The following is a 12066-nucleotide window of genomic DNA, read 5'->3' as shown; positions in this document are numbered from 1 at the left end:
GTCACAGTAGTCGAGTCTTGTAGAGACAAAAGCATGTATTATCATCTCGAGTTCACTTGTTGACATGATGGATCTGAGTTTTGAAATGTTCCTCAAGTGAAAAAAGCAGGTTTTTACTATCTGATTTAAATGTCCCTCCAAAGAAAAAGCTTCATCAAAAATAATGCCTAGGTTTCTAAGGTTATGTTTCTGTGAGGAACCTAAATCATCCAGTCGATGTTTAATAACAGGTATTGTAAGTTTCTGTTTTGGCCGGGTTTAGCTGTAAGCAATTATTGTTCAACCATTGTTTAATGTTAGTTAAACAGTCAATCAGATGAATAGCAAAGGTGGAGTGGTGAACTTGAGCATTTTACTTGTAAGTTTTAATAAATTTATCAAAGAAAGCATGAGTAAACCTTATTTTTTGCCCCAGTTACACAACAAATGGACACTGCGATGCGAAAAGAGTTTTCACACGACGGTGTAGAGTCCTGTGAAAACTTTCTTTTTCATATGACTCTGTATCTGTGATCTGTGACACACTGTGGTGGCAAAATGACATGAAGGCATATAAAGAGTGTGGTAAAATGACTTGAGTGAAATGCTTTATAGTCATGCTTTTGGTAAATATCAGCATGGCAGCAGATAGTCGAATGGAGTCAAAGTGACACAGACAAATAGACAATAGGGTTCAAATCCAGCTGATTGTTGTTTTGTGGGGTTTTTTGTCGCAGCTGCAGCTCAGCTGGTCTGTTACTAATTGTGGCATTTGTGTTAAAGTGTCCTTGAGTCAAACTCTCAGTGTGTGTATGTGGGAGAAAAATATCTGTCACTGAGGATAATAAAAGCCAATTCACAGCTCTCAAACATTGCATCACCCCCACCACCTGAGTTCACTGACTCTTCTCCTCTTCAATCTTTCCCCGGGCCACGTCGCCACCGCCTCCTCATTACATTTTTCAACCGTGTTGCATAAGACTCGGCCCGTGCTACAGCACAACCTTGATCTGCGGTCGAGGGCTGTGTTGTGTCATTGCATCCCTCCACATCCTTGAGCTCCTGTTCAAGTCTAAATGTGGACAATCTCAAAGGCTTGCGTTGTTTAACTGGCTCCGTGACAGAGTGACAGATTGTGTTTGTATCCAGGCTTGGAGAATGAAAAAAAAGAAAAACCAAAGAAGAAGCAGAATGTAAATAGCAGCTATAGATGGCAGAGCTGAAGAGGAGGGACTCTGGCAATGTGATAGCTAAATTATTGCATTGGTTGTAAATTAGATAACTAAAAACACCCATAACACCTTTCCGGAGACTTGCTGAGAGTGACAGAAGGTGAGAGGAAGAAAGACAGACAGAAGGACAGAGGTGGAGGGGGACGGTGAGAGACGGTCCTCCTGCTCTGGCTGTGAAACACAGACTCACCTCCTGCTGTGTCCTTCCCTTCCACAGAGAGATAATACTAATGGCTAGTCTTGTGGCCTGTGGCTTTTCATAATGGGCTGTGGATGTTTAGTCCTCTACCACACACACGTACACACACGTTGATGTATGTGTAGAAGCAAGCAAGAAGCTGGTGTACGGCTAACTGCTGTTGTTTTTTCGGGTAATTATTGTAATTCTATTAAGTTAATTCAATGATACACCTACCTGAGAACCAATTTTAGTAAATAAATCATTGTTACAATATAATTTATAGTGTGTGTTATGGGAAGTGGCAGTGCAAAGAATGTCAGCGACTGCAAATGACACATCTTTAGTAGTTGCTGATTGGTGCTGAAATGAGATCATCAGTCATGTTTAAGGTCTTTTATAGCCTTTGGTATCACTACCTGCTAATGTAGAGGCTGCAAACAGAAGCATCCTTCACCTGATCTGTAATTTTAGGTCCAGTATTCCAGTATCACCAGTGTGTGAATGTGTGTGTGAATGGGTGGATGATTGCGTATAGTGTAAAGCGCTTTGGGGTCCTTAGGACCAAGTAAAGCGCTATACAAATACAGACCATTTACCATTTTACCATTTTACTGGAAAACCAAAATAATCCTAGTTTGTGACTTTAAAAAGAAATGTTTTCACCCAGTTGGGCTCTTCCATTAGTACCATCACTGAAAATAGGATTTGTGGAGTGAAGATTCGCTTACTGTATGTTGCAAATATACCAGCAATCGTCAGCTGTTGGACAAAAAAAAATGACCATATCACCAAAGTCTTTTGGAGAGAACTTTGGTCTAAATGTTATTTTGGTGTCATGACTATACAGTTGTGGTGAGAAGTTTATATCTGTTTATTATGGGCATGAATGAAATGATATTTTTTTTAATGATTTCTTTGAACTTCTCTTTTTCCAGAGTGGAATGATTGCACAGCATGCAATTTAATAACAAGAAGCAGGTGCATAACTTTGAATTTATTTAGGATTTTCTGTAATCCACACCGATCAAATGTATACACTCAGCCACACTAATGTTTGGTGAAATGTCCCTTAGCACATTGACCCTCAACCAGAAACTTTTGGTAGCCATCAACAAGCTTCCGGCATAATTCTGGCTGAAATTTGGCTGCTCTTCTTGGCACAATTGGTAGAGTTCATTTCAACTGGATGGTTTCCTGACACAGACGGACTCTTACGTTTTCCTGACTTTTAAGTGTAGTCCGCAAATTTTCAAATTTTCATGATGCTACCAACATCATGCTTAACAGCTGGCACAGGTTAGGTTTTAAAGCCTCATCTTTACTTTTTCAAACATACCGCTTGTCAATTTGGCCAAAGAGCTCAATCTTTGTCTTGTCTGAACATAAAACTTTGCTGCATAAGGCATTTGGCTCTACTCTGAGCCCCTACTGGATGAGAGCCCTTAGAGTCTTCTGAGGAATCTAATTTCTGTCACTCGTATCCGTCATCTTTTTCTGTCAGTCACTACCCGGGGGTCGTAAAGCAGGATAGGAATATAGATCAACCCAGAGTGGTCACGCCATCCATTTCCAGCTTATTCTATGATATTTATAGTTTTATTTATTGAATCACTTTGAATATTTTCTCCACTTTATAGATAGATAAAATGTTTCTTCTTCTTCTTTAGATTTAGACATATGTCAGCATGAAGACAGTATGCGTATGTAACATGAGGATTTAGGTGTGGTAGTCTTGTTTTGGGAACAATACTCTTGATCTTTTCAGCAGTTTGAACTTAAAAAAATTAGTTATTTTCATCCATCCTTCCTGTGTTTGCTCTGGGGGTACGTGCTCTAAGCAATCAGGAAGAAGATTTGGACGTGTTTGTTTTGCTCTGGTTTCCTGATGAGGCTGAGACATATTGTTTTAATGATCTTCAGAACTTGTTTGGCAGCGACTGAACTCAAGAAGCTGCAATCTCACAGCTTAATTTTTTTTCTGTTATTATTATGGTTGAAGTGTTTGCTTTATTTTCACTCAATTTGTCAACCGTGTCTCGAACTGCTTTTATTAGTGTCCTTCATGCTGTTAAATTAGGGCCGAGCAGCTACTGAAGCCTAACAAAGTTATAAGAGGAGAGAAAAGGAAATAAGTCAGAGGTTGTCAAGGAAGCAATTTCCATCATGTGTGAATTACACCCACAACATCTCCAGGAGGCGCAGCAGTAAATTCAAGCCCAGGCCTCGCTCGTCTGCGCTGTCTCTGGGCTCTCATCGCACCTGATCGACATTAGATTTACACCACGCTGCATGTCAGGCAGCAATTTCCCAAATTTATCATCAATCTCAACAAAACAACTAATGGGGCAGGCGACTCTGTAGGTCTGAAAAATTAATTACCACCAAAAACCCACAGTGCAGCGTTTGCCAGAGCGAACAGCTAACTGCTAACTTTATAAACGTGTTCATTATTTTACATCACTACCATCTATACGTCCTCCTCCTCACTAAACCTGCTCTGTCGGTTTGAATGTGCACCTGTTTATCTGCATTTGTGGTGTATTATTGTAATGTATGGACAACTTATGTGTTTTTGAGCTGAGGATGAAGAAAACATCCAGCTGCTTATGCAACAGAGCGATAACGTGTGTGTGTGTGTGTGTGTGTGTGTGTGTGTGTGTGTGTGTGTGTGCAATCACTTATGGGTGAGTGCTGCTCAGCTTGTCATACATGATTGCTAATGAGGTTTGGACAAACGAGACTACATCCTTAGTAGAGACTCACATGAGTAAAACATGATTACATAATATAAATAATGTGAGAACAATACTGCACATCCTCTATAAGAGTTCAGGTCGATCGCTGTTACTGGAGCACAGAGACTTCCAGTGGATAAGGGGGCTTCAAGACATGGGCAAAATGGATATGTGGACACCTCAGCATTAAACTTTTATTCTATATCATGTTGAAAATAAGCAGCTACCTCCGGAGTTGAAAATAGATGCAAAAGCTGCAGTTCCTCCAGTGTCCACTTGAGGGTGTCTTGAAAAGTGAGTCAGTCTATGGGGACTATGTTTACAGTCAAAAAAAGGTTTTGATCTCTGTTAGATAATTTCCTTATTTAAATATATGTGATTAATTTTTATTCCATGTTTCACTTCAAAAAGTTACAGTAAGTATTTTTTTTAGGTTATTTAATATTTAAAAAACCCATTGTACTCATAAATACACACTGATGAGTATTTCATTGCATCTTCCAGCAAACTGATTCATTCTCATAAACTCAGAATAAATCCATTCAGAATATGTAGGTTTGTGGAGATGAACATCACCATTTTCTGCTAATCACACTTTATATATGTGGCTAGAAACCAGACACATATATGTAGTACACCTTATCAGCATTACAAAGTGTTTCCCACACACTTTTAAGTTTTCAATTTGAAATGGAATGGTTAATAAAACACACCTTTTGAATGCACACTGCAATTTGCTGTCATCTAGTGGTGAGATATTACACAGTGTACCCTTTAAACTTTAAAGGGTACAAATAAAATCTACCTGAACAAAACAAACAGAGCTACCTTGTGGTGATGCCCTTGTGGTGATGCCCGTAGGTAGATTTTATTTGTACTTGTATTTGTACTTGTACTTATTTGAACTTCTGGGGCAGCTGGGGGTGGATTCCAACTGTTGGTAGCTTCCAGCCAAGTCTTATTTGCTTCCTCATATTTAGATGTTGGCCAATATGGTGGTGGAGTGGTGATCACGATTACTTCACAGCAATAAGGTCCTGGGCTCCAATCTACTCACCAACTGGAGCCTCTCTACATCGAGTGTGCTTGGGAATTTTCTGGGTCCTCTGGCTTCCTCCCACACTCCAAAGATGTACATGTTAGGTTAACTGGAGATTCTAAATTGACTGAGAACATGAATGGTTTTTATCTCTCTGTTTTAGCCCTGTGACAGACAGGTTATCTGTCCACAGTGTACCCTGCCTCTCGCTCCATGACAGCTGGGATAGGCTCCAGCCCCCTTGCAGTCCTGAATTGTATAAGCAGTTTAAAAAGTGGATGGCTGTTAAGGTGGTTTCTTTTGGAGATTAGAGTCCAGGCAGACCTTTGACGTCATCGCTGCTGGGTTTTTGTGACGCAGGAAACTAGCCTCTAATTCAACATGGAGAATATTCGTAATGAGGGGTTGTTCTCAAAGCACTTCTTCTTGAATATATACGAACTCCTGCCATTTTCTTCTTTCTCTAAAATTTAAAAGGACAAGGGGAAGGTCAGTGATGACCAGTGACTGCTAGCTTGCGCTGTTGGTATATATTTCTTTAAACAATAAGCTCTAAAATATCTTTATGAATTACTTTTTAGTCATTATCAGGTGAAACATGCCATGCAAGTTGTATATATATATAATTCAATAAATATCAGCCCATTTAAATACTGAATTTGACTTCATGGGGAAAATATCTGGTTGTTTGCATGCTAAATGCTACTTAGTGATCCACAGCAAGTTGTTAAAAGTGTGGTTTTTTTGTCATAAGTGTTTTCAGGCCCATCTTTGCCCACTATTAGTAACAAAGAGGTAACAAAAGCAGTAAGTTTCCAGCACCAAAACAAAGAGGTGAGCAGCAGAGGCTCAGTAAATAGAGCAGATCATCAACTAATCAGAAAGTCAGTGGTTGAAAAAATTATCCAGCTCCTCTAGTCTGTATGTTAAAGGTGAGTTCAATGTAGCTGCACAGTGTGTTCATTTTCCAGCTTTGGCATTTTTCTTTTCAAAAAACAGAGATAATTGTAGCCACTTGCAGTTGGATCAAACCAGCAATATTACGTATTTATGCTAAAAATGGCTGCATCTATTCATGTGTTTTTCTTCTCTAACAATGTGAATGCACATTAGCTTTTTTACGCTGCATTAGAGTACATTCAGCCAGAAAGCTGCCTCTGCTCGTATAGCAGTGAGTGAGTGATTGCCGCTCCTGCAATCAGCCACAAATTCACTGTAAATGAGTTTCAGGAGCTTGTGAAGAGGGAAGGCGAGGGAGGCACAGCTGCTTCTGGTTCAGTGTGGTTAACATGTGAAGCAGAGTGATTTTTCAAGAAATTCAAATCAGAAGTTTACACCATTTTTATTCTGACAGAAACAGACTAAACTTCGAGTAAGAGCTTTTTTAAAATTCTTTATTAATTCAGGCTGTCATCAGTTCACTTCATCTCTCCATAAAAGTAAAACACAGTTGTCATCATTTAAACTTGTGACTTGTCAAAACTCAAATGATCGATTAAAGTACATTTTAAATTAAATTTTATTCCAGATGTAGACGATAGGGACCAGGTCAGCTACCACTCAGCAGAGGCGGAGCCAGACATTTGAAACACCCGGGGCTTAGCCCAAAAGGGTAGTATGCATGTGGGATTTTTTTTTTTTCCCCTTGGGGCGGGGGGGTTAGAAATGACTGAAAGATTAATTGGCTCTGTTTTGAGTTTTGTTCAAAAAAGAATGACTTCATATAGGGAAAAATATATATCACATGTGCAGGACACCTTAAACTAGTTTTTTAATTAAGCAGCAAGGCAGAACAAGGTCGGGGCTGTATCAAGACACGAGGACTAAACCCCAATTCAACCAGACCCAGAACTGATCCAGAATTAAAACAGGACTACAACAGTTCAAAATCAGGACTACTGAGGACTTAACCAAGACAGAACCAGAATCAGAACTAGATGATAGCAGCACTAAAAATCATCATAGACCTGCACTACACTTATTTTTTAATTTTACCAAAGTACAGATTCAGAAAAGTTTATATAATTATTTAGCCTTGTTGTGCAAACAAGCCTGCATAACTTAATAAATATAGAATTTGAAAAATAACAAACCTAAAAAGAAACACTCAGTACGAGATACATGAGGACCTATGATACGGTGATACTTTTGGTAAACAACCATTTGACTAACATGTGTGTCTCACCTGCTCTTGTTCATCTCTGTTCTGTTCCTCTCTCTCTCTTTGTGCTGACAATCAAGCCAAACACCAACATCATCAAATATACAGTTGAAACCAGATATTTACAAACTCTTCAGATCAAAACACAAACACTTTTTTGATTGTAACATCAAATCAGACTAAATGTTTCTTTTTTTAGATTGATAAATATAAAAACATATTTGTTAACTTTAAGAGTAAAGAGAGAAACTATCTGTGTTTCTTAATTGCAAATGGCACCAAATTGTATTCAAACTTGAGCCACACTTATGGAGCTCCACAGTTCTGTTCCTGGTGTTTTGGTTGACATCTCTTGATTTTCCCATGTCAAAGAAACAGGCTCTGTGTTTTGCCTTATATGCATCCACAGCTGTGCCACCAGTTTACTCACATGGACTCTACGAACCTATCAGAAGCTTCTTCAGCTCAGAATGGAATCGTCTGGAGTTTCTTATTAATTAACAATAAACTTAGTGTACATGTACTCCTAAATTTGATGAAAGTGATAAAAAACAGAAAGCTCTGTCTCTCTTTATTCTGACATTTAACTAATTCAAAATATATTTCAATATTTATCTAAAACAAGTTTACTCTAAATTGATGTTGTACAGTAAAAATGTTTTACGTTTTCTCCCTAAAGTGTATGTAAATATCTGGTTACAAATGTGAATATCCTGCTGTGTACTGAAATCCCTCTTGTTTTGCATAGAAATATACTGAACAACATACAAAGCATAATATATAAAATAACATTTACCTGAGTTTTTTCTTTGAAAGAAGCCTCTAATGTCCATTCTTATATTTCAGTACATAACTGAAACCGATTTAGTCGGGGAGGGTAAGAACTGAAAATATGAAATAAACACATGTAAGCTAAGACTCTCTAAAAAAAAAATAGCATTTGTTCTGCTTTTCATTTCGCCATTTGTTGATTCACTTGAAGAGCAAGTAACGTAATATTGGTCAAGTGATCAGTTTGATATCAATCTTTCGTGATGCACCGTCATATTTACATTATTTGTACGGTACGAATGATTTGCTTTGGTACCTGGTCAAACTTAAGCTCTCCTTAGAATGGCTGGCTCCGTCTCTCCAACAGCGCACTCACGGGCAGCAGCTGCCCCGCCCCCTCGCTCAGTCGCTTAGTGCCTGAGCTTGGATCATACCAATATCAGGGGGGGATTCACGCACAGTCGTAAATTCCCACAGTGTGCACTATGTGCTTCGAATATTGTGTGTACTTTTTGTTTTATACAGTTGTCAGCCAGGCATCTAACTATGAAAAAATTACACTCCAAAATACCCCGGGCTTCTGACAAAACAACCCGGGCTTAAGCCCAGTAAGCCACCCCCACGCTCCGCCCCTGCCACTCAGAGGCAGTTCCTGTCTTGATATAATTACTTTGGTGCCTCAAGATGGGAAGTTAAGTTGGTCAAGTTGGGAATTACATGCAATACTTTAAAACTGTCAGTACTGTTTGTGGCATTACAGCTATTAATTGTAATAAACTGGTGAAATTTGCAAATCTGCTACTGTCTACATAGACAGAAGGTCAACCAGAATCTCACACACTCAAAAAAAATATGCCCCAAATTGCTGACTTGAACTAATTTAATTACATGTAATATTTGTGTGTGATTTTGTCACAGAAGTCCAAAGTAATGTTAAAATTAATGGAATCTGATCAAGGGAAATTTACTTGATTGTTATATATGTAGTTATATGTAGTTCAGAGTTGCACTCAGACTGATTGCAACATGTTGGCATGTTGGAGACAGGTTGCCTCTCACAAAGTGAAGTATGCAACTATTCAGAAGGTGAATGTGTTGCACGCTCTCAGGCAACCACTATTTTTGTTTTCCTAGTTTCAAAGAGGTTGCCGTCCTGTTTTGACTCCATGGTCATCTCAGTCACAGAACACAGAATCCACTTTAAGGGCACAAAATCATCATCAACCAGCAAACTTCTGAGGGAAACTTTGTCTTTAATGCATTTTGAATGAATCGCTGGTTCTTTACAGAGTAATGAATACATGGAAAATGTACATTTTAGTCCTCTGTACACTAACGATCCAAGAAAGTCTGCAAGACTAGAAGTTCAGTCAAAGTTTTTTTTCACTGAACATCTTCTCATACTCCTTCCCGATGCCGTCAGCTGGGACAGCCACATTTATAAAAACTGCCTTTTTTTTCTCCCGTGTCTGACGTATCTTTCTTTGGTTGGTTGGCCAGCAGCGGCTTATCTGTCTGGAACTTGAGGTCCCACAGGACTTGAGCGCTGGAGTGGAGTGTCCCAGTGGGACTTGTGAGCTTTTAACGAGCACAAATGTTCCTGTACACTATTACACAATTACTGTCATGAGCAGCTGGACTGTCCCAGAGCTTCTTTGCACACGTGCACCTTCAGTGCTGCCTCTGTGACACTTACTGTGCTCAGGGCATGAGTTTGCAGCCATGATCAGAACACTTGCCTTTTCTTGCCCCACTGGTAGGACTTCTTGAAGTCAGCCTCATCCTTTATCTGTTGATGGTACATGAAGAGGTTTGGTCTTCGTGGTGTTACCACTTACCCCTCATCACTTGTCTTCTTGTCCACATGTTCTTGTTGTCTTGGTTCTGCACTTTGTCTGGAACCCTCCACATATTGAGTCTAAAATTTTTCTGGTAATTTAAATTTTTTTTTAGCAAGATAACAGACAATCACATGAACTGAACTTGGGCTTTATTGTGGTATCTTGTGGTCTGTATCTAATTCTGAGTGTACTGTTTTTTTAAAAACATGTTTTCCTGGCTCTTTTATGTCTTACGTATTTTTCTCTCCATTATCAGATTCACAGGTGGTTTACAGGAACCGGGATGGAGATGTCATCAAGTTTGACTTTGACCTGAATGACACACATGTTCTCCTCAGCAACAGCATATTTGTGAGTGTTTTTACACTTTCTTTATTTAAACATATTAAATATTCCAATACACGCCCATGCGCCTGAGCTGTTATATTCTATGAATGCCATTTTACTTCACTGTTAGGTGATTGCCAAGGAATGTGATGTGTGAATATACATACTAGTGCAGGGGTCAGCAACCTTTAACACCCAAAGAGCCATTGGACCCGGGTTCCACACAAAGGAAAACACTGGGAGCCGCAGATACTTTTTGACATCTAACATGAAGATAACACTGTATATATTGTTTTTTACCTTTATGCTTTGTGTGAACAACTAAGGTGTGTTGCTTATGAAATTCATGAAGTGCTACAGAGAAAATTACATTTTATTCATGTAATTAACACATTTTGAACTCTTAAAGAAATATAACCAAAGGAAAGACACCCAGCTGAACTAAAATGATCCAGCAAACAAAAACTGTTGTGAGCCGCCACCCTTATATCGCCTTTGGGCTTTTGGAGCCTTGACCTGACTTTTAAAAAATAATTGGAAAAAAAGCACTATGCTGCTAAAAGATGAAAAATAGATATTTGCAAAATTCTGCCTAAATATGTATTTTACCTGGTTAATGTGTGTGGCGGGGCGTGGTCTGCAGCGCCGCTTAGGGGAGGCGGACGCACCTGAGCGGCACCCGCAATCACGCCTCGCCACCTTAACGTCTGTGCTCTCTATGCTGTTGTGTTGGTGTGTGTCGGGCTGTGAGCTGCAAAGCTACAGCCGGCTGTATACGTACAGCAGCTGTGTGTGAAAAGTGGTCAATAAAGAGATGCTGAAAAGCATGTTCATGCAAATATCGTCGGGTCTGCCGTGGTATGTTTACAATGGGACTTATTTTGAGCGATGAAAAAATAATAGAATATAATTTTATTTTTATATTTCAACATCACAATAATCTTCCAATTTAGAACTACAAGTTAAAAAATGAACTAACACAAAAAATACACTTCAGCTAAATACTTCTAAGTTATTTTCCCAAACCACGCGGAGCCGCAGTATAAGGACTAAAGAGCCGCATGCAGCTCCGGAGCCGCAGGTTGCTGACCTCTGTATAGTGTATAGAGTAGGGCTGCTCGATTATGGCAAAAATGCTAATCACGATTATTTTCACTGAAATTGAGATCTCGATTATTTGACGATATTTATTTAACAATAACAATGTATTGAATAATGACTTTAAAGATTGTCAAAAAATAATTTAAAATAGTGTGCAAATACTGATAACAGTGCAAATGTTTGCAATATAAAAAATAAATGAAAAATGTAAACATCTATGTTTAGTGAACTTCAAAATACTGCACAATATTTCTGCATACAAATCAAGGCAAGCTGTGTAGCCACACAATGCACAATTGCATCAAACTGACATTGAGGTATGTCAACTAAAGTTGCTGCTCCTTCATTCTTTGATCGTATGTCACTTTGTGAGCGGTCTTCACACTATGTCTACTTGATCCACGTCTGACTCCGTGAACCCATAATGTTTCCACACCACTGAAGTTTTTTTTACCTCTCTTTTCAACCAACGGCAGTCACTCTCCTCCCCAAATAACTTCTGCTTAGCTTTCCGAGCTTCCCTCGGGTCCTCTTAATTGTTGTGACGCGTGTTCGAATCGCAGAGAGGTGCGCTCGTTTTACCACACAGAGCAGCGCGAGAGTAAAGCACGAGGGAGGTGCTAATAACTGTTTACAACTTGCATAGTTCCCATTTCTGTATAACTGTATATCTCAGATTTCTGTAAAGTTATTTATTTC

General features: G+C 39.1%; 1 protein-coding gene across 2 annotated transcripts in view; it reads left to right on the top strand.

Annotated features, from left to right (window-relative positions):
- LOC146547343 (inactive dipeptidyl peptidase 10-like) overlaps positions 1-12066 on the top strand; it is a 130499-nt gene that overhangs the window by 78029 nt on the left and 40404 nt on the right. For both annotated transcript variants that reach the window (XM_085264695.1, XM_085264697.1), the window contains exon 4: positions 10196-10290. In XM_085264695.1, the coding sequence (XP_085120821.1) occupies positions 10196-10290 (95 nt within the window). The remainder of the gene's footprint in view (positions 1-10195; positions 10291-12066) is intronic.

Source organism: Mchenga conophoros, linkage group LG23 (genome assembly GCF_057382185.1).
Source record: "Mchenga conophoros isolate Kocher_MC1m ecotype Shallow Benthic linkage group LG23, M_conophoros_male_GT1.1, whole genome shotgun sequence".
In the NCBI taxonomy this organism is placed as follows: domain Eukaryota; kingdom Metazoa; phylum Chordata; class Actinopteri; order Cichliformes; family Cichlidae; genus Mchenga; species Mchenga conophoros.
The sequence above is the reverse complement of the archived record's forward strand: the minus strand, read 5'-3'. Positions and strand labels throughout refer to the sequence as shown.